The sequence below is a fragment of the Ascaphus truei genome, chromosome 3, assembly GCF_040206685.1.
Source record: "Ascaphus truei isolate aAscTru1 chromosome 3, aAscTru1.hap1, whole genome shotgun sequence".
Taxonomy (NCBI): Eukaryota; Metazoa; Chordata; class Amphibia; order Anura; family Ascaphidae; genus Ascaphus; species Ascaphus truei.
Window position 1 is genome coordinate 254,484,395 of NC_134485.1, and position 22,816 is coordinate 254,507,210.

Consider the following 22,816-nt stretch of genomic DNA (forward strand, 5'->3'; position numbering starts at 1 on the left):
GGGGTGAGGGGAGGTGAAGGCCGCTCACTCACCCGTCCGGCAGGTCCCACGTGGATCTGAGGCGGGAGGCAGCGTGTTGTGGCCGCTCCCCCGCTGTGTCCCGGGCGCTCGCTCCCCCGCTGTGTCCCGGGCGCTCGCTCCCCCGCTGACTGTAGCGGCGCCGGGGGGGGGGGGGGACTGAAAGCGCGGGAAACAGGGAGGCTTCCGGCCGCCGCCGCGAGTGAGGCCGTCGCCATCTTGGGCACTCGGTGCCGCGAGGCAGGCTGCCTGGCCACTGGCTGTTCCCCCGCCGGGGAGGGGGGTGAGTTGTGAGCGCCGGGGAGGGGGGGGCATGTATATGTGTGGGGGGGGAGAGGTGGGAGATATAGAGGGGGGGTCTCGCACGGCCGCTGACACTGGGTGGGGGGGCGCTGAAGGGGTAATAATAGTGTGTGTCCCGCTGACTGTAGCGGCGCCGGGGGGGGGGACCGGGGTGAAAGCGCGGGAGACACGGGGAGAGGAGGAGGTGCGCGCGGGTCACGATGTTCAGGGAGGTGTGTGTGTGTGTGTGTGTGTGTGTGTGTGTGACACTGTGTGTGTGTGTGTGTGTGTCACTGTGTGTGTGTCACTGTGTGTGTGTGTGTGTGTGTAACGCCGTGTGTGACACTGTGTGTGTGTGTGTGTGTGACACTGTGTGTGTGTGGTGACACTGTGTGTGTGTGTGTGGGTGTGTTTTTTTTGGCCCGTCACTCCGCCTCAGGCCAATGAGAGGTGTGCGGGGGCGGGCGGCCCAAGGGACCAATGAGATTTCCCCTAGGGACACCGGACATCCAGGCAGGCAAACATACAGTGCTTTCACTAATATAGTATAAGATAGGCGTATGTTACAGTATAGGAATGGGTACAATACAGGAGTTTGCCAGCTTTCCCACTATAAAGTAAATATGATTTGTCTTCCATGTATAATAAATGCGCTTTTTATGAATTTCTTTGGGAGCTTTGCAGCTTGTATTCCTGTTTATATGATGCTTTTCTTTCACCAGAGTTTTTGTGCCGCTTTACATCAGGAGCTGAAAGAATATTACCGTCTCCTTTCTGTTTTACATTCCCAGGTAAAACGCAACTAAACAAACCTTTTAGGGCAGCAGCTAATTTGGGTAACGTTGGGTTAAAGGACTCGTCAAGTGTTTTCCATTCATGCTGTATACTGTATTTATGAAAAGGGCTTGTGGTATTGCAGACTAAGGGGGTTATTTGTTGTTATTGCACAGAAACCCCCATGGACGTTAATTTTACAAATACATAGTTACATTAAGTGAGCACGATTATACATTATATACAAGACATTGCATGTACAGTTAGAGATATGTTATAGGCATATTTAACAGTTACAGCCCAGATTAAAATGTGAGACAGCTTTAGTTTTGAAAGAACTTAGACTGGTGGTGGCTGTGAGAGTCTCTGGTAGATTGTTCCAGTTTTGGGGTGCAGGGTAAGAGAAGGAGGAGATGACGGATACTTTGCTGAACCTTGTTCTTTGAGCATTTCACCGTGATGTGTGTGTTGTAGTTGCATTGGAGAACGAAATGACAAATTGAATTGTAGATGATATCAAGTTTGCTAAGTTGGTTTGGGGTGCCGTGCCATATACTATGTCCCCATAGTCGATAATTGGCATTAGCATCTGCTGTGCGATACGCTTTCTGACAAGCAGACTTAGGGAGGATTTGTTCCTATAAAGTACACCTAGTTTGGCATAGGTTTTGGATGTCAGGGTATCAATGTGCATGCAATGTATTGCACTATATTTTGTATGTTTTTCTATTTTGCATACACCTGCGCTCCCCAACTATCTGGACAACTATCATTGTGCAACCCAATTGTTAAATGGGAGTCAAACCAAAAGCCCAAGTATTTAAGACTAGTAGCAGGGGCTAGGATTGTATTGGCGTTGTTTCTGATCCGGAGCTCAGTCACTGGAAGCTTTAAAAATGTAGACTTGGTCCCAAATACCATTGCTACAGTCTAGTCAGTGTTTAAAATTGTCAGTCTGTCAGATTCAAGTACGTGTTCAAGGTCGGAGAGGCTAGGGCTGTGTGTTTTGTTTGCCTTGTGCACATATTTTGCTGGCATCTGTAATTATTAAGATCCTTGGTAGTGCCAGTTACTTTGTAGCTTTTCCACAAGGCATCCCGAGGATGGTAGAGCACTATAAGGTCAGTTGTCACCCATGGAAGGTGGGCCCCCGTACTCTTATTCTGCATAGTGGAGCATGGATATCCGTGTTTTAAGAACTCAGATTGGGAAATAGTCGAGTGCAGAATCGGGGTCGGTAATTAAGTCGATTCTGTAGCAAGGGCAGCTGGTAAGGTCAGCCTGAAACTGTTGTGGGTTAAAGTTTCTAAATGTTCTAATGGGGAGAACTTTAGTGTTTGATTGGGGTGGATTGATTTTCCTTACACAGTACACTATTGCATGGTCACTGAAAATGTCAGGAAGGATTCCAGAGGATTGGATTCTGCTGGGATTAGAGGAGCAAATCCAGTCTAGCAAGGAATGGTTGTGAGATTTCAGGTTTGTCTATGTTGGTTGGGAAATAAGTTGCGTTAGGTTTAGTGAGCTGAGTTGTATCTGGATTTTTGTTATTTTTAGGGTCGAGCCAATTGTAGTTGTAGTAGGAACTAACAGCTCACTCTTCTCATTCAGAGAGGAAATTGAGCCAAGAAGCAGGGTGATATCAGTCAGGGACTGTAAAGGGGCTTTAGGGGGTGGTATATGCCAGCAATCAGAACGTGCTTAGAAAAGCGTTTTGCCAACTAGGATTTCAAGAGGGTGGGCTTGGGGGGGAAATTTAGCAGGGTAAATTGTAAGGTGTCTGCAATATAAACTAACACCCATCCTCTCTTTGACCTTTCTTTCCTAGAAATGGAGTATCCCTGAATGGCGATATTTGCCTCAAGGGTTTTAGGGGTTAGCCATGTTTCTGTGAGAATGATGGCTTTGGGTTTATGCATAATGCACCATGCCCTTAGTTCATCCAGTTTGGGCAGCAGGCTCCGGATATTTATATGGGCAACAGATGGACCTTTTTGGAATTTGAAGGGGGGTATTCTATGTTGTATGGGATAGAGTTGAAAAGCGAGGGCCTGTGTTAAGTTCAATATCACCTGCTAAAGATACATTATAATAATAAAAATACCCAAGTCTTAGACATTCCTTAACATATGTTGTGGATCCCATTCTAGGGACCATTCATTAAGTCTTGTGTGTTTATTTCCTGTGATTACTCCCTACTCCCTTTTGTGTGAAGTGATTGTGTGTTTTGCAGGCAAATAGCCCTTTCTCCCTACCTTTTAGGAACTTTGAGGATAGCATTGGATACGGATAGAGGATTGACAAAAACACCCTTATTCTGACACCCCTACAGCATTTTATGTTTAATTGTAAAATAAAGAAAATGTAGTCAAATTTTTAACAATCGGCACATTTAAGGAAACCAATTAGGTTGTTCATTTCTTTACACCATGTTTCTTTTGGCCTGCTACCAGGGATTGTCCATTCAAATGATAATCACCTTATTACTCTTGTAAAGAAACCATACCAAGTGTGAAAGCTTACTGTCTGAACCAGGGCATAGACATGTGTCGTATCTATACATAGTGGCATGTCATTCCAGGCTAACGGGCAAATCTTTTAAAATCAGTTACAGGTCGAAGACGACCAAGGTGTCAATTTGGGACTGGAAAGCAGTTTAACACTTCGACGACTCTTGGTGTGGACGTATGATCCCAAAATTAGACTGAAGACACTTGCGGCACTTGTTGACCACTGTCAAGGTGAAGAAAAGCTAGAATTCCTGAAAAAGTATTTTTGTATTGTGTGTCTCTGTTCTTGCTTCAAGCTCTCTTATTTGTTTGTGCAAATGTGGTTATTTTCAGAACCTTAATTGTAATTTTTATGTCGTACAGTATATAGATATATAATTGTTGTTTCAACCCCTTGGACATGAGGGGTAAAGGAAGAAAAGCGGCTGCTAAATTTCCTGTATCTATTTGAAATTTGATAAGTGGGACAATGCAGAAATAGGCATTGCTTATCTCTTGAGTAAGAACGTATCACCTCAGTCACCTAGAATTAGATTGTGAAATCCTGGGGAACCACAAACTTTCCCACCCTCCCGGTCTCTTCCTCCCTCCTCTGTTCCCTCGCCTCATGTTATCCCCCTCCCCCTTATGCTCTCTCTTCCTCCCCCCCCCATGCTCTCTACACCTCATCTCCACCCCTACCCCCTTACACTCCCTACACCTCTTCTCCAAACCTAACCCCGTACACTCCCTCTCTCTTTCTTCTCCCCTCACACTTTCCTCCTCCCTCTGTCCCTCCCCCACACTCTCAGCCCCCCCACACTCTTGCCCACTCTCCACTCTCCTCCCCCTCCTAACAACACACTCTTGCCTATGTTACACTCTCCTCCCCCCCCTCACACTCTCTTACCCACTCTCCACTCTCCTCCTCTCCCCACTCCCCCCTCCCCCCTCACACTCTCTTGCCCACTCTACACGCTAACCTTTGAGCCTGCGACTTCCGGCACAGACAGGAGCAGGGAGAGGAAGTATCGCAGTGACGGTCGGCTGTTGCTGCTCAGCTCGGGAGCCACCGGCTCACTGCTGCATGGGGGTACGCCGGCCCTGGGACAGCTGGGGGAGTTGTCCCAGGGGTTCTGCCGACGCCAGGGGTGGGGGGGATCCCTGGCTTAACCATAGGCAGCAAGCATGTAAACTGCTTGCTTTGGTAACAAAAAGTCACAAAAGGAAATTAGTAATGTAACTTTGTACCTCAGGAAATAACTACAAATGCCCCCCGCGTTTGTATACTAAACAACAATTTTTGCACCATGTGTTTGTGTGCGCTAGTCGCTATTCTGGCTAGTCTGTTGCTGTGTTACTTGCTTGAGGTATAATGACCGGGATATGCTTTTAGCCTGATGAACATTACTTGCAGAATAAAATTTTTGAATAGTGACCCTGGTCTGAAAAGCATGCACGCTTGCATTATTAAATGAAGTTTAACGTTGTATTTACTGATTTGTGTGCATGCATTTGCTTTTTCAGGAAGGAAAGGAGGAGAGCTTGCATCAGCTGTTCATGCTTACACTAAAACGGGCGATCCATACATGCGTTCACTGGTGCAGCACATTCTCGGCTTGGTCTCGCACCCTATTCTTAATTTCCTTTACCGCTGGATATATGATGGAGAATTGGAGGACACTTACCATGAGGTATACCGTTAATGTCGAGATCTGAAATTTAAACCCTGGTTCCTATTGATTATGCAACTTATGGTTTCAAAGTCCACCTTGCTCTGCCTGATCCTCTGTACTTGAGTATAACATAATTTGCTCATTTTTTTTTCTTGTTTTTGTTGAAACAGAATACTTTCATATATCTCAAATGTAAAAAGGGTGGCTTTATTTTTTATTTTTGGGATAATCCTATACATTACAAATGTCAAAGTTAGAAGTCTATTTTTGTTGAGATATTTAGTACAGGTTGAAATTGTGTAGGGACCGAACTACTTTAGCTTGACTTTCAGCATTTCCGTTATCGCATCTTGGAGAAGCAGATCTGGAATTTAGGGTTAGTTTAACTAAATGGAGAGAGTTTGTAGTAAACTGTGTTCAAATGTTATTGGACATTTGTGCTCTCTTTTCACCTTAGTTGCTGAATTTATGTGCCTGAATTGTGCATGCCATGTCATTATTTTTATTTAGAATATATAAAGAGGTAACATTGAAACCTATTTAATTTTGCAGCATTGGTATTTATCTGACACCTTTAAGATGCATAGTTGCATAGTGGATAAGGTTGAAAAAAGACATACATGTCCATCGACTTCAACCTATGTTAAATTTAGACAACCTATACTTATCCTATATTTGTATTTACAGTATTATTGATCCAGTGAAACATTGTACGGGTCTCATAAGGGGAAAAATACATTTCTTCCTAACTTCAATAATGGCAGATTTCTCCCGTGATCAACATCCTTCCCATGATTACTTATTTTGGTATCCTTTCTAGAAGATTTTTTTTTGATGATATCTATTGTTTCTGCCATCAGTCTCCATGGGTAATGAATTCCACATTTTAACTGCCCTTACTGTAAACAGCACTTTCCTTTGTTGGTGGTAAAATCTCCTTTCCTAAAACCTTAAGGGATGACCCAATGTCATTTGTCCTGCCTTTTGGATGAATAGTTATTGTGAAAGATTTTTGTGTTGCCCCTGAATATATTTGCATATAGTTATCATATCACCTCGTAGACGCCTCTTTTCTAATGTAAACAAATCTAATTTAGCTAGCCTCTCCTCATAAGTCAGATCTCCCATCCCCTTTATTAATTTGGTCGCTCTTATCCTAGTTCCATAATGTATTTTTTATGGAGTGGTGCCCAAAACTGTGCTTCATTTTCAAGGTGAGGTCTTACTAATGCTTTATAAAGAGGCATAATTATGTTTACTTCCCTTCCATCCGTTCCCCGTTTAATGCAAGATAAGATCTTATTTGCCTTTGCAGCTACTGACTGACGTTGGGAACTATTGCTAAGCCTGCTTTCTACAAGCACTCCTAAATCCTTCTCCATCAAGGATTTGTTAATATTGTTTTTTTAATGTTGGTTTGTAAACATGGTGAACCGAAATTTGAAAGTAAAGCTGAAGAGTATCAGGACATTTTAAAGCTTTTTGACACACCCGTGGGCTATATTTCCAACAGTCGGTAAGAACCCTCAGTTATGACGGCAATGTCGTGCCTTTAACCATCCTATGTGACAGAGCTTTTATTGCATATTTACTGTCTATTGTTTCCTTTCAGTCTTTTATGGAAACATATCCTAACTTTGCAAACAGCAACTATTAAAGTTATTATGCCAAGTCTTCCCCTTGCTAAGTCATTTTGAACTATCTTACGTTGATACTGACTGGGTGGATGCCCGAGACAAGATCGTACTGCTGACCTTTTGTGAGGCAAAATAATCTGTTTTTCTTGAATATCCGATTTAATATTGATCCCTTCTATCGCTCTGTTGCACAGCAGTGTATTGTGATGGGATGTACTGGTATCCAGGATGCAGCACTTATCCGTGTGTGGTTATGTTGCCTATTCCTGATGTCCTGGAGGCATGGGAGGGAAGCTGGCTGCAAGTGTCTTCACACAGCATTTGATAAAATTGCTCAGAATAAATATATCTGTTGGAGCGCACGTTATTTCCCATAAACATGTCGAGAAGTAAGGCCATTTGGGTATGTTTAATAGCTTGAAACAGTATATAAAAACTTCTGCTATTTACATTTTACTTGCTTGGCCTTTATCCAATAATTAATGAGAAATCATAGTACAATTATCTTTTCTGTGCTTGGCCTTTTGTTTTCTGCATGACGAGAATCTGAGAACCTTGAGCAGGAAATGCATCAGTACATCAGAAGCATAATGACCTTGATTCCTTTTGTTCTTTTTTTGATCCACTAATGATCGTGCCGTTGGATTATTTTGCTGCTTCGTGTGCGTTTTGTGCCTTTCTGTTCTGTAGGGGTTCAGAAAGTATTACACTTTGCAATGCAAGCTATTTGAGGTTTTCTTGACAATTCCCCCCCAAAATTTTTAACAAACAGTCCTCTCGTATTGAATTGTTGATTTTTCTTTTTTTGTTTTGTTTTGTACCAGTTGTAAATGCAAAGCTGCACTGTAACTGCAATTATGCAGAAGTCTTGTGATGCTCTTTCTTAACCCTTAATGACAGAACTGTCTTTGAGACAGTGGGCACACCTACAGTATGACTGAAATGCATTTCATAGAAATGCCCATAATCAATCACCTGAATCCTTCTGTGTTGGAAATATGAAGGCCCCAATTTAGTTCCTTAAGGATTTTTCTCCCCCCCCCACAACAGGTTCTTGTTACGGTGTGATTGGTAATAACGGAATAAAAATAAACTACCTTCACACGCTGTTTTTTATGTAGCAAATGAAACCATATGTATATTGCTAGACTGATGAAGATGCTATGCACTATAAACATATGTAATTTGCCATTAGCACTCACCATGGATTTGTTCTGATGGTAGATGTGTGGTGTTTATGAATACCTTTACTTTCACCACATTTTTTTTGTTTATTGCCATCATAATAGTGACCCCATTATTTTGTGCATCAACATTCATGAAACCTTAAAGTCGCAATCCGTACTACACCGTGCGCATTTTTTTTTATCCATAACATGGGGTCTCCTAGAGCAAAACTGCGGAACTCCAAGCTACAGGGGAAGAGGTGCCCTGGTTCCTTAAATATTTATTTCATTTTTCATTCCCTTACAAGAATTCTTGTCCTGGAGAAACAATAAGGACACTGGGGTCAGCCTCACTCTGGTGGCCAATAAAAAGCCATGAGATAACATTCTAGTTGTGATTGGGTGACCCTGCAGCCATATTTATTTTTTTCTTGTAAGCACTGGCAAAGGTAAAAAAAATATACAGTAATAATAATTCACACACACACACCACACTTATAGTGCAGAATAGATTAAATGAGTTCTTCAGTATTAGGTGATACCTTTTTTATTTGGACTAACAATTTGTCATAGGACAAGCTTTTGAGAGTTTTCCTCTCTTCTTCAGGTCAGCAATACTGATATAGCGTTATATATATATATATATATATATGTATATATATATATATATATATATATATATACATACATACATACATACATACATACATACATACATACATACATATCAGGAAATAATAACAATCATCTGTTGCTTAGCAGGTCTTAAAATTAGGTAAATACAACCTCAGATGAACAACAACACATGACATATTACACCGTGCCATGATTTATTTAACAAAATTAAAGCCAAAATGGAGAAGCTGTGTGTGAAAAACTAAGTACTCCATTTTGGCTTTATTTTTGTTAAATAAATCATGACACAATGTAATATGTCATGTGTTGTTGTTCATCTGAGGTTGTATTTATCTTATTTTAAGACCTGCTAAGGAACAGATTGTTATGTCCTGATATGTAAAACCATAGAATTCAAAGAGGGTGTACTTTCTTTTTTCACACAACTGTACATACACATATATACATATTGTGATGTGCTGAAGCAGAAGGTGTTTGAGGGGAGGTACATAGGACCCAGCACCTTCCAGGGTGTGCTCCCTTCCCTCTCCTGAGCCTTAATTAATCAGGTACCATGTAAAAGGCAGTACAGACAGTTTCCTGGGCTGCTGTGCTGATCTGAAGGCACACATACTGTACACAGACAGCCCTGTGACAGACTGCAAGGGGAGCTGCTGCCTGTCCACAGGTAAAGGGTGCAAAGTGGGGAAAGAGCTTAACTCTCCCACATTTAGCCAGCGACTAGATGTATTAGGCAGCACTCCCCGAAGTGGAGTTAGGTTTGTTTGTTTATGTTTTGTTCCTGATTTGTATCCTCTAAATAAACCCCCTGTGCACCAAACTCTTAAGTTTCCTGCCTTTGATCTGGGACATAAGATCCTACGCTGTGAAGGAGACATCACAATTTGGTGGAGTTTAATGCGGGCAGTCCACAAGGCACTGAGTAGTGGAACTATGGAGGAATTTCTCACCACGGTACAGCATGCTCAAGCAGAGAATACGGCTATTCTACAGCGCAGCCAAACAGAGTGTGCTGCTACTTTAATGCAGGGATTGCAACAATTGTGAAAGTCCCATGATGAGAATATACTGCAGCTGACAAAGTCAGAAACTGAAACTACGGCGGCGTTAGTACAACAGATGGCGCTATCCCTACATCAGACTCTAAAAGAAGAGCAACATGAGGCGCAACTTCACCTACACCAGGAGCTCCAAGTGTTGGGAGAGAGAATTACCGCTCAGACTAGCGGGGCCCCACAGGTCGCTAACCAGATAAAGTCTCACCTCATCCAGAAAATGACGATGGACGATGACGTTGAGGCATACATACCTGATGATTTTTGAGCTTACAGTAGCCCGCTAAGGATGGCCATCCGAGCAGTGGGCTGGAATAATTGCCCCCTTCCTGGTGGGTTTCTCATAAAAAGCCTATTATGACCTGGAGCCAGAGCAAGCGAAGAACTGACACCCTGAAGGCTGAGATTATGGCACGGCTAGGTGTCACCGTCGCAGTTCAGGCCCAGTGGTTCTACTCCTGGTGTTACGATGCAGAAAAGGCTACAAGCCCTGAGCTCTACGACCTTGTCCACTCTGCGCGGAAATGACTCCAGCCAGACGCATTTACAACCGCCGTTGAAATGGTCATCATAGACTGGTTCCTGCGGGGCTTTCCTCGCACCGTCCAGAAGTGGGTCAGCCAGAATGACCCCCAAAACACAGAGCAGGCGGTCGCTTTAGTGGGACGTCACTTTGCTGCTGTGGAGATGTCCCGGAGTTCAAGTTTCGATGAGTTGTCCGGTCCTCCATCCCGGCACGTATTCTTCCCAATAGACTAGAGAAAACCCCCGACCCAGTTTTGGGAAGTACATTGAATGCTATAAATGCCATGAACTTGAAGATGTGGTGGCAGTTTGCCCTATGAACTCTGAACAAATGCAATGTGATATTCCTGTGGGTTATTTTTCGGGCAGAGTTCCTGCTGTTCATTTTATAACTTCTATTCTGGCCTATACTGTATAACCTTAAAGACAAATCTGGCCAAAATAACGATCTATTCCACAAAATGGAGGATTTTCTGAACTCGTGGACTGCCTAGATTTTCGGATGAAGATGGCAAAATACATGTATTAAATACAAAAATTACTAGTTTAGAACTAATGGTAATAATCAAAAAGAAAGAAAGAAATCCAACAAAGCCCCTGTATAGAAATGCTATTACTGTAGGAGAAATCCAAATATTTAAGGAATCCCAATAGTGCATCAAACATATAACTTATCGCTCTTTGAGGATGATATCATCTGAACCATTAGAAACCCTCTGACATCTCTACACAATGTACAAGTAGTTCTTGAGTTTTGAGTCCTGTCAGGGTATAAAACTAACCTTGAAAAAACTAAAAAAAAATCTATAAATGACAGAAAACAAAAATTAAATACCTGAAGGTTTACCATTCATAAAAGTACCAAAACCTAATAAAACATTTTCCAGACCCCTTCTCTCAGATTAACAAGAATTTAATCGTATGGAATAAATATCAGATTTCCTGGCTTGGGCGAATCACGTTGGTAAAGAAATATTACCTTGCGTGTCATCTGAAACAAACTACTGTACTTATTGCCATTCAAATCCCAAAATATACTGTTGGTTGGGATGGAGGAGTCGGTGACAGTTCCAATTTCACTACCAGCATTACTGTGGTTAGAAAAGGATGGATTTAAAAAAACCAATGCTTCAACGGCACTCGGAGGTGATTAGCTTCACAATGAATATATGGTATCAATCTAAATTGAAATTTAGCCTAATCCAAAACCCCTCGAGACTGAGACCAATCTAAAATAATCCTGACGTTGCTCCAGGATTTTAATTCAAAACCATTAGATCAGTGGAGAAATAGGAATATTCTAGATTTAAGACATCTATTGGAGGGCAATCCACTTACCTTCGAAGACCTAAGAAAAGTATAAAGTATGCCCTTCTGCAAGAAGAGGTTTTTTTTTTTTTTAGGTATTTACAAATAAGACATTTCATCTCGAGCACACAGTCTAACTCAGTTTCCCTGAACATATGTGTCTATCTGTATAGCTATATTCATTCTCTCCTGTGTAAACTTATGGTTGCTCCCACAAGGGATCAGGGATATAATACTATCCTCACCTTACTTACCTGTGTGATACTTCTCTAAACACTTACAAACCTTTCAAGGGTTAATAGACTGACAATAGGGTTTATATATAATCCCCCTATGTACTACCCCACCTCTCCGTTTTTTTATTAATTTTAATAACAATTTGTCCTGCATCTATGGTTATTCCAAACAGTTATCATTTTAAGATTAATCAATAGATATTAAGTTTTAGTTTGGGTGCACTCTCTAAGTGCCACAATATAGGGATTCTTTCTTTCCTCTCACTTAGTCCAAAGAGGCTAAGCCTGATTTACCCGGGCACCTCAAACATCTTCTGGTGAAACTGTGGACAGATTAGTGACCGTTGTACAAATGTGGTGGATATGCCCCAAGATTCAGAGTTAGTGAAAGTATCGATACCTCGATAAAGTCCCTCTGCGTTTCTACACTGCCATCGTGAGCTGCTTGTGCAATAAATCATTTTTATGCAATCTAGAGTTGCCCTGGAATATTTATTCTTCCTGGATTTTGGCTGTACTCCTTCTTTCTACTACACTTATTGAAAGTTAATACAAAGAAGGGTAGAGGATGCAATAGGAATTCAAATACCATGGGATCCATTAACTATAGTACTAGCAAAGCCAATGGAAGATATTGATTACTGTAATAAACATAAACTGATCCTATATTCTAGCTGCAGCAAGATGTGTGATATCAGCTTTCTGGAAGAAGCAGAATACTCTCCCTGTTGTGTCATAGAGTGAGATCCTTTCATAAGATATGGGAACTCTGGACAAATGCATGAAGGGCCTGGGGATTGATAGGAAAGCTAAAAATAAAAAAAAAACCTCTGGGAAGACAAGTAGAAGTCGGGCAAAACTGTGGTTACTAAAGTGAATAATTATCCAATAACAACTATTGGCAATGCCTATTTATTGCCAGTACATTGCCTGTGATTTGATGGTTCTCCTTTGTTCCCCCCTTCCCACTTTTTTGTACCCCTCAATTGAAAATGTAATAAAAATATTTGTACAAAAAAAGATATTTAAATGTTTCACAAATTCATACTGTCTTTATTTTATTTTTTTAGTTTTTCGTAGCGTCTGACCCTACAGTGAAAACAGACCGGCTGTGGCATGACAAGTATACTCTGAGGAAATCTATGATTCCTTCTTTTGTCACCATGGATCAGTCTAAAAAGGTGTGGTGAATATCAGAAAATCCTTCAGTCTAAAAAGGTGTGGTGAAGGAGTTCTGTTAAGAAGTGGCAAACACGTTGCTTTTAATAGAACACTGCTTTATGTCTACAAGCTAGAACCTTGCATGTATTTATTTATTTATAAAATGATTTACCATGAAGACATTGAGAGTTACTTCTCGTTTTCAAGTATGTCCAGATAGAATGAAAGAATGATGTGTTGACAAAGCTGAGGGGGAAAGTGTTTTTTGATTGTAGCTGCAGTGTGTGTGTGTGTGTGTGTGTGTGTGTGTGTGTGTATAAAGCTACTGTGTGGGTGTGTATAGAGTGCCAGTGTGTGTGTGTTAGCAGCAGTGTTTATGGGTGTAGCATGTGTGTGTGTGTAGAGCTGCTGTGTTTTGTGTGTGTGTGTGTGTGTGTGTGTGTGTGTGTGTGTGTGTGTAGAGGTGCTGTGTTGTGTGTGTAGAGGTGCTGTGTTGTGTGTAGAGGAGGTGCCATGTGAGTGTAGAGAAGGTGCTGTGTTGGGTGACTAGAGCTCCAGTGTGTGTGTGTAGAGGTGTGGTGTGCTGTGTGTGTGTAGCAGCAGTTTGTGTGTGTTGAGCTGCTGTGTGTGTGTACACAGAGGGGGCGGCAGTGTGTGGATATAGATAGCTGCAGTGTACAGTAAGCGTACATAGAGATGGTTTCATGTATTTACCATTTTATTTTAATTAAAAAAAATCTATTTAACTATACAAAAGTGTCTATTATTTATTAAATAAGCCTACATTTAGCCTATAATAGTAATAATCCCCTCAGAACAGGGCCTTCAACTCTTCCAGCCAGGGCATTATTGGCCAATAATCTCTCTTCGGAGATTATTACTTAAGTAATACATCGAGTTACCTCTCGTTTTCAAGCATGTCCTGGACATGCAGATAGAATGAAAGAAGGATGTGTTGACAGAGCAGAGGGGGAAAGGGTTTACATCTAAAGCCCTTATAAGATAACAGTCTATTCTAGAGTCAAAATGGTAATAATACTGTTTGTTGTTTTTGTTTTTTAGAAATAGAATACATTTATACGCATTCATTTTAGTTTGCTGAAACTTTTTTCTTTTATTTCCTGTAGCTCCTCTCTCTTGTGGGCTGTCTCTATGATGAGCAGGACTTGCACAGACAGTCACACTTTCTTCCTTACTAACTCTTGACAGTGAGCGATTGAGGCAAGGGGGGAGGAAACATTTAACTGTCATATCCCCCCTGAAAAGAAAAATCTTCTCTTCCCTCTCCCCCCACTTAATCGTTGATTAAAGGGGGGAAATGTGTTCTTTACAAATATTTGTTGTTGTTATGCAAGTGTGACTGTCAGATTCAATCGGTGCCTTTGGGAAATGCTATTCCTATAACTGCCACCACTTATAATGTAATCCGAACACTGTTTCTCACAGTGAATACATTTTAAGTGCACATAACCAAAGTAAGCCTTTCTTATTTAAGAAGTTGATGTCCTTTCTGGATTGACTTTTCTTGTTGAAATATTCCTATTTTAAGCATATTGATGAGTTTCCCTGAAGAAAAGAATCTATATAAATTGATCTTTGCGATTCAGTACAATTGATATCCATTAGCACTCACTTAAAGCAGCGTATTGTGTTTATTCAGTCAAAAGCTCACTGGAATCGCTTGGTCCTGCCATACGACGGCTTAACCGTTTTTGCTGCAGAGCAATGCTTTTCTGGCACCTCGGCCGCAAAAATGGTTTAAAAAAAAAAAAGTGTCATTGAAAATGCATTATGCTTTTGGTTTTGTTTTCTTTAGGTTCTCTTGATTGGGAAATCCATCAACTTTTTACACCAGGTGTGCCATGATCAAACTCCCACTGCAAAGATGATGGCTGTGGCCAAAGCTGCAGAATCTCCAAAAGATGGTAGGCTCCGTTTTCCTACGATAAAACAAGGGCCTTATTGTACTATTCTCAAAGTATGCGAGTTCATGAAGACTTGCGTGGTGATGACGTCTCATGACATTGGCTTTATTTTTTATTTCTTCTAGAACAAGAGTGGCCAACTTATCCAGTCCTTAAGGGCCACCAACATGTCAGGTTTTAAGGATATCCAACAGGTGGCTCGGTCAAAGACTGACCCATCTGTAATGAAGCGAGTATATCCTTAAAACCTGACCTGTAGGTAGTCCTTGAGGACTGGAGTTGGCCACCCCTGCTCTAGAATGTCGGTGCATATTTCATGATTGAATCAGCAAATTTTGATTACCAGTTTGAACTTCCATGTCATGAACCAAGATTATTGTGCACCAAGAAAGGTTGGCTAAAGAGTCCCGGGACCTGTGTGCTCGTTTAATGCACACCGATTCCTTTGTTGCAGATCTTTAGTGGTCCATCTAAAAATCCTGTCTAGATTTTCTATCAAATGTTATTGGTCTATTAAAAAGAAAATATGGAACTAACTCTGTAGAATGAAAGTCGAGCTTGAAAAATAAAATGTATTATTTATGCACTGAAGGAGGAGTTGGCCTCCTTGTCTTCTCATCCTTGACACCTGCTCCCAAACCCCCCCTTCCCTCCCATTCCTTTTACCTCCTTTGAATTCCATGCCCGCTCTCTCTTTCCTCCTACTATCACAATCTTCGTAATTTATCGTCCCCCTGTCATACCCACACTATATTTTTCAATGAGTTTGACTGCTTCCTCTCCACTCTCACCCTCTCCCTGTCAGGAATCTGCCCCTGGGTTTGGCTGGAGCCCATCCATCCGGAGCTTTGCAGGTTCCAGACAAACTATTCCCTGTTTCTGCAATCACCTGCCTCTTGCTGCCTCCTGTGCAGTAAAGAGAAGGGGAAAAGGGGTAGAGGGGGGAAAGCTCCCGCATCAGCTGCAGTACAATAGAGTAATGTGAAAATAATCAGAGGTCATCTCTGGTGCAAAAAGGGACAAAGGGATAGTAAGACAAACACACAAAAGATTCCCTCATGAATGCACTCAGATAGACCTGGTAGAAGTGATGTAGTCTATTATAATCAATTTATTCAATGATAAAATAATTGTTGTACAGAGGGGTGTGGTAAAGAAGTCCAGGGCCACCCCCTAATTACATACCAAAAGAACTTCCACATTTGAGTAAATGGGGAAGAAAACTGTGAGAAACACTACACAAAATCACACGGTATAATGGCTACAGTCTGTATAGGTAAATTCCTGCAGAAAAAAGTACTAGCATGAAGTGAGGCAGTACTATTATCTAAAAAAACCGTCAGTCTATAATATTGTAAGGCTGCCAATACTAAATCAGGAGGAAGAAAATAGCAAATAACAGAAAATAGAAAACCAACAAGCTGTCAAGAGTAAACTGCCAGACTAATCTGGTGTGATAGTGTAGGTAAATAATCAGCGTGTAGTCACAATACAAAACACAATAAAATCAATCTGTATGATCAGCATAATACAATGAGAGGTAAAAATAGTAGAAGTATAAGATCCTAAATAGGGCTAGCACAAAATGTGCATCCGTATAGCACAGAGGCACGATTCACTGACCGTATCCAGTTATAGCCTCTTAACCCATAAACCTCATGAACCCTCACTATAATATGAGAGCAAGTGTATTCCTGATCGTATGGTAGGATCACAACACATGTAAATCAATGCTAGTATCGGTAATCACCTTATAATCCTCACAATAAAACACTTAGTGAATATATCGTAGAAGTGCACATGCTGATGATATACAGAGTAATATGCTCAAATAACATTCATAGTAAGTTTAAACAGAACACATAATGCAGTGAACTTGGTAAACAGCAACTGCCTGTGTACATACAGAGACACGTGGCGTCCCTGAACACTCCCTCACAGCACATACTGGCATGATGTTACCAGTGAAGGGCTACAGAATTATACACATAGCTTAGTTTGTAGTCTTCAAGTGTTAAATCATGCAGCCCATAGAGAGGAGGGGAACAGGAGCCCGAGCAGCCGTATAGCTCTGTGATCTCTGTGCCGAGTGACGTCTTTGAGAAAGTGCGTCCATCGCACGAAACGTACGTCAGGTGATCATACGGCGTGACGTCACTCGGCACAGAGATCACAGAGCTATACGGCTGCTCGGGCTCCTGTTCCCCTCCTCTCTATGGGCTGCATGATTTAACACTTGAAGACTACAAACTAAGCTAAGTGTATCATTTTGTAGCCCTTCACTGGTAACATCATGCCAGTATGTGCTTTGAGGGAGTGTTCAGGGACTCCACGTGTCTCTGTATGTACACAGGCAGTTGCTGTTTACCAAGTTCACTGCATTATGTGTTCTGTTTAAACTTACTATGAATGTTATTTGAGCATATTACTCTGTATATCATCAGCATGTGCACTTCTACGATATATTCACTAAGTGTTTTATTGTGAGGATTATAAGGTAATTACCGATACTAGCATTGATTTACATGTGTTGTGATCCTACCATACGATCAGGAATACACTTGCTCTCATATAGTGAGGGTTCATGAGGTTTATGGGTTAAGAGGCTATAACTGGATACGGTCAGTGAATCGTGCCTCTGTGCTATATGGATGCACATTTTGTGCTAGCCCTATTTAGGATCTTATACTTCTACTATTTTTACCTCTCATTGTATTATGCTGATCATACAGATTGATTTTAGTGTGTTTTGTATTGTGACTACACGCTGATTATTTACCTACACTATCACACCAGATTAGTCTGGCAGTTTACTTTTGCCAGCTTGTTGGTATTCTATTTTCTGTTATTTGATATTTTCTTCCTCCAGATTTAGTATCGGCAGCCTTACAATATTACAGACTGCTGTTTTTTTAGATAATAGTACTGCCTCACTTCATGCTAGTACTTTTTTCTGCAGGAATTTACCTATACAGACTAGCCATTATACCGTTTGATTTTGTGTAGTGTTTCTCACAGTTTTCTTCCCCATTTACTCAAATGTGGAAGTTCTTTTGGTATGTAATTAGGGGGTGGCCCTGGACTTCTTTACCACACCCCTCTGTACAACAATTATTTTATCATTGAATAAATTGATTATAATAGACTACATCACTTCTACCAGATCTGAGTGCATTTATGAGGGAATCTTTTGTGTGTTTGTCTTACTGCCTCCTGTGCAGCTCTGGCCTGATTGGTCTCCTGTGCTATTTAGTGACTGCCCCGCCCTCAGGAAGTTGCTGGACATAGACTTTGCAATCCATGTTGCAAGTAACTGTGCTTGTCACAGACTCTCTGTTTGGCCTGCTAGGCCTCCTGGTGCCTTGTATCCTGCTCCTAGTCCCCTGCTGCCCAAGGGCTTCTTGCATAGTAGCCTCGGCGCTGCTTCCTTGTTCCTGACAGACTTCGCCTCGCGGAAGCGGCTACGCTGGTTTCCTCAGTGTTTCCTGTGGCGTGTCTGCACCTCTGGTTCCTGCTTCCTCCAAGTGGAGTTTGCTCCTGTCCGGAAGTCCCTGTACCGAAGCTTCTGGTTCCTGTGACTCCTGGACTTTTCCTGACGCGCTGCAGCACCTTCGCTGAAGCTTCTCAGCTGCAGTGGCTTCTCTCAAGGTTCTAGCCTCCTAGGCTGGAATACCTTCACCCAAGATTTCCTGTTGATGACCTCGGCTTGTTTCCTCGACCACCGCTCCTGTGCCGCCTGCTTTGACCCCTGCCTGGATAACGTTAACCCTGCTTTCTCCAATCCTGACCTGCCTATGTCTGACCATGGAATCCGCACTCTGGACCTGACTCCGTGGCCGAAGGTCGGTGCTTATACATCCCCACCTCAGCCCCGCGGTTCGGTACCAGTTTGTGGCAAGCACGTACGTTACAGTATGTCCAGCCCCACAAACTCTGACCCCGCTGAGGTGGGTTTAAGCCAGTCCCAGTCTAAAAACCTGTCCCAGTCTGAAAGATTCTCCCTAACCTTGGACCGGCTCATGAAAAAGAATTATCAGTCCCTGGACTCCCTCTCTGCTACGAGGCAGCCCCTCTGTGCTTCACGTCCTGCTACAAGACCCCTTGGGGTACCCTGATTTTCTTGGGATCCCCAAGCTGATGTTGCATATCAGAAGTTAAAGGAGGAATTTTTCAAGTCCCCTGTTTCAAACTCAAGTTTCCCTTCCTCTGACTCTAAAGCTATGCCTGCTTTAACCCCTGCTAATGAAACCTTTGAGCCTCCCTCTGTGTATCTTTGTAATTCCCAAGCCAATCTTGCATCCCCAGAGCCAAAGATGAACTTACTACTGTATGCCTCCAGTTTCAAAGTCAAACTCTCCTTTTTCTGACTCTCACGCAGGGTCTGCTTTTACCCATGCTACTTCTCAGCCTCTGGGTTTAAAGAGAGACCTTGCATATTATGCTCCTCCTAAAGCTCAAGCTACCGAGCCTGTTGGGATTTACTGCTTTCACCGCTCTGCCCCAACTAAAGTTCCCACTCCAGAGACCAGCGTCCCTGTCTCTAAAACCTTTGCAGCACCTAGTGTTACCCCTCCAGTTTCTCAGAAAGTTGAAATCCCTGCCTGTCTCTCTAAATCTCTTTCCTTAGAGCCTTCCCTTCCTGCATTGACAGTTCAGGTTTCCAACTCAAAGTTCTCTTTCACTCCTTCCACTGCAAGGTTTCAGCCCCCTGCTACGGTATCTCAGAATCAAGTTTCTAAGTCAAAGTTTCCTTTTTCTCCTTTCCCTGCAAAGTGCCAAATTCCTGTTATTGCATCTAAGGATTCTCCAGCACTTCCTGTGTTAACCTGTACCACTGTTAAACCCGCTGATTTAATAGCAGCCTTCCCTTTCTCTGATTCCCCTGTAGTATGTAATATGTCTATCACTAATGTTAAAACTCATGCTTTAAACAGTACCCTCTCTGATATGTCTGAGTTTTCTGCCATTGCATCTAAAGCTCCAGTTTCTGAGTCAATGTTATCTTTGTCAAAGTTTCGTAATCATGTTGTAGTACCTAGCCGTAACTCTCACACGCCCATTTCAGAGACCAGTGCACTTTTCTCTAAACCCTTTACAGGAGCAAGTGTAATCACTGCTGCCCCTCAGACATTTGAGATTTCTGCCTTTGACTCCAAGCCTGTTTCTTTAGAGCCCCCCACAGCATTTGGCTCTTCTCTGAAGTGGTAGATTGAGAAACAGCAAAAGATCAGCCTTTCTGTCTCTGATTCCTTTGCAAATTCTCAGTTCCCTGCTACTGCATCCCAAGGATTTTCCAGCAGTTCCTGAGTTCATTTGTGAAAGTTCCAAAGCTCCTGATGAAAAAACATGTTTTCCTCCCTCTGCTTCTCCTGTAGCAAGTGATTTGTCTGTCACTAAAACTCCTGCTGTAAGAGGTGTTTTTCCTGATGTCCCCGCATGGTTAAATGCACCTAGCCCTGTTTCTAAGGTTCCTGCCATGAAGATCCCCCCCAGGTTCTGTTATGCCTATTGTTGTTCCACAATTATTCCCTTCAGAGACAAGCGCAAGTTCCTCTGATTCTACTGACGCATTTACTCTGGCCCTTGCTGTTTCACAGATATCCACTTCAGAGGCTAGCGCAATGCCTTCTGACTCAATCAAAATACCTTGTTTGGCTCTTGCTGCTTCTCAAATACTCAGTGACTGTTCTGCACGTCCTGTTATAACCATGGATGAGCCTAAGATCCTCACAGTAAAGCATCACCCATCCCTCCCTATTCCCCCCACAGTACCTCATGTTACCTCTGAATCTGGGATTCCCACTCCTCAGGCAATACTGTTTCCCAGTGACTCCTCCACAGTATTTGAGGTACCGCTACAGACTGCATGACTGCTACTGCGAAGTTAGGATTATCCCTCATGGAACTTTCTGTACTACCTCATGTGTTCTCTCTGGATTTCACGTTGTCATCGTCAAAGACTGCAACGCTCCTATTGGACTTCCTTGCCTTGCCTGAGGTGCCCGTCCCTGCTTCTTGTGCTCTCAATCTGGGCACGGGCAAGCTTCTCTCTGCATTTTCCTTCGTGCCTACTGCGTTCTATGTGGATGCCCAGACTTCGGACCTGATGTTCTCTAGACCTCACCTACCTAAGGGTGCTGACCCACTATTGATTGCAGTGCCACTGCTTTTCCGTTTGAAAAAAGCGCTCATTGACAAACGCCCTCGGCGCAGATCTACAACTATACCCAGAGGGTTCAGAAATAATTCCATGTCGCCCAGACCTCTGTAGGATCCTATCTTTGCTCGTCCTCAGGTCTCGCGTAAAGGGTGGGGTAATATCAGTAATCTGCCCCTGGGTTTGGCTGGAGCCCATCCATCCGGAGCTTTGCAGGTTCCAGACAATCTATTCCCTGATTCTGCAATCACCTGCCTCTTGCTGCCTCCTGTGCAGCTCTGGCCTGATTGGCCTCCTGTGCTATTTAGTGACTGCCCCGCCCTCAGGAAGTTGCTGGACATAGACTTTGCAATCCATGTTGCAAGTAACTGTGCTTGTCACAGACTCTCTGTTTGGCCTGCTAGGCCTCCTGGTGCCTTGTATCCTGCTCCTAGTCCCCTGCTGCCCAAGGGCTTCTTGCATAGTAGCCTCGGCGCTGCTTCCTTGTTCCTGACAGACTTCGCCGCGCGGAAGCGGCTACGCTGGTTTCCCCAGTGTTTCCTGTGGCGTGTCTGCACCTCTGGTTCCTGCTTCCTCCAAGTGGAGTTTGCTCCTGTCCGGAAGTCCCTGTACCGAAGCTTCTGGTTCCTGTGACTCCTGGACTTTTCCTGACGCGCTGCAGCACCTTCGCTGAAGCTTCTCAGCTGCAGTGGCTTCTCTCAAGGTTCTAGCCTCCTAGGCTGGAATACCTTCACCCAAGATTTCCTGTTGATGACCTCGGCTTGTTTCCTCGACCACCGCTCCTGTGCCGCCTGCCTTGACCCCTGCCTGGATAACATTAACCCTGCTTTCTCCAATCCTGACCTGCCTATGTCTGACCATGGAATCCGCACTCCGGACCTGACTCCGTGGCCGAAGGTCAGTGCTTATACATCCCCACCTCAGCCCTGCGGTTCGGTACCAGTTTGTTGCAAGCACGTACGTTACACTCCCAACCCCCTTGTTGTCCTCGTTGACTTTAACCTAACTTCAACATCCCTCCTCTACCTCGGCCTTCATCCCCCTCATTTCCTCCTTTGGACTGTCTCACTGAATCTCCCCCCACCCCCCCATGACCTTATCCTCACGGCAAGATGCCACGCCGAGTTCCCCTCCACACTCCTTGTTCCACCTGCCGATCACCACCTCCTCTCCACCATCCTTTATATTACCCTCACTGTTCATCCTCCCTCCTCACCCCCACCCAGTTCCATCCTTCACAGAAACCTCAAATCCATGGATCCATCCTCCCTTACTTCCTCATTACTCCTCCCCCCACTCACATAATTTTCCTCTCTCCCACTGAACTCTGCCCCATCCACCCTCACTCTGCATTATTTGAATCCCTCAATTCATTTGTACCACTCCACCCTGTGCGTCCCACCACAAAGCCTAACCCGGGCTCACATGCCAACTCTAAACGCCCCATCTCTCCGTTCACACAGTGATCAGATCAGGGAAATCTTTCCATTCCCCATCCTCGCCACTTTTCAATTCCTCCTACACCAATACACTTTCACTCACTCAAATTGCAAAAAGAAATATACTATAACACCCTTCTCAAATCACTCGCCATCCACGCCAACTGTTCTCCACCCTAAACAGTCTGCTACGACCCTCCCCATCTCTCATCTAAGCCACCCTCTCAGCCACGGACCGTGCCTCCTACTTCTCACAAAAAATTAACATCTGTGATTCCTTCACCACTGCTGCCCCCCCCACCCCTCTCCAACCACCACCCGTACCCACTCCT

The 22,816-nt window shown here is 43.2% G+C and overlaps 1 protein-coding gene across 2 annotated transcripts in view; it reads left to right on the forward strand.

Moving 5' to 3' along the window:
- Positions 1–22,816, forward strand: part of TUBGCP3 (tubulin gamma complex component 3) — a 101,445-nt gene that overhangs the window by 49,307 nt on the left and 29,322 nt on the right. The window contains exons 9-13 of one of the 2 annotated variants that reach the window (XM_075590687.1): positions 1,023–1,091; positions 3,689–3,815; positions 5,091–5,257; positions 12,873–12,983; positions 14,780–14,888. In XM_075590687.1, coding sequence (XP_075446802.1) covers positions 1,023–1,091; positions 3,689–3,815; positions 5,091–5,257; positions 12,873–12,983; positions 14,780–14,888 — 583 coding nt within the window. Of the gene's footprint in view, positions 1–1,022; positions 1,092–3,682; positions 3,816–5,090; positions 5,258–12,872; positions 12,984–14,779; positions 14,889–22,816 lie in introns of both variants that reach the window. The other variant, XM_075590686.1, reaches the window with a different exon arrangement.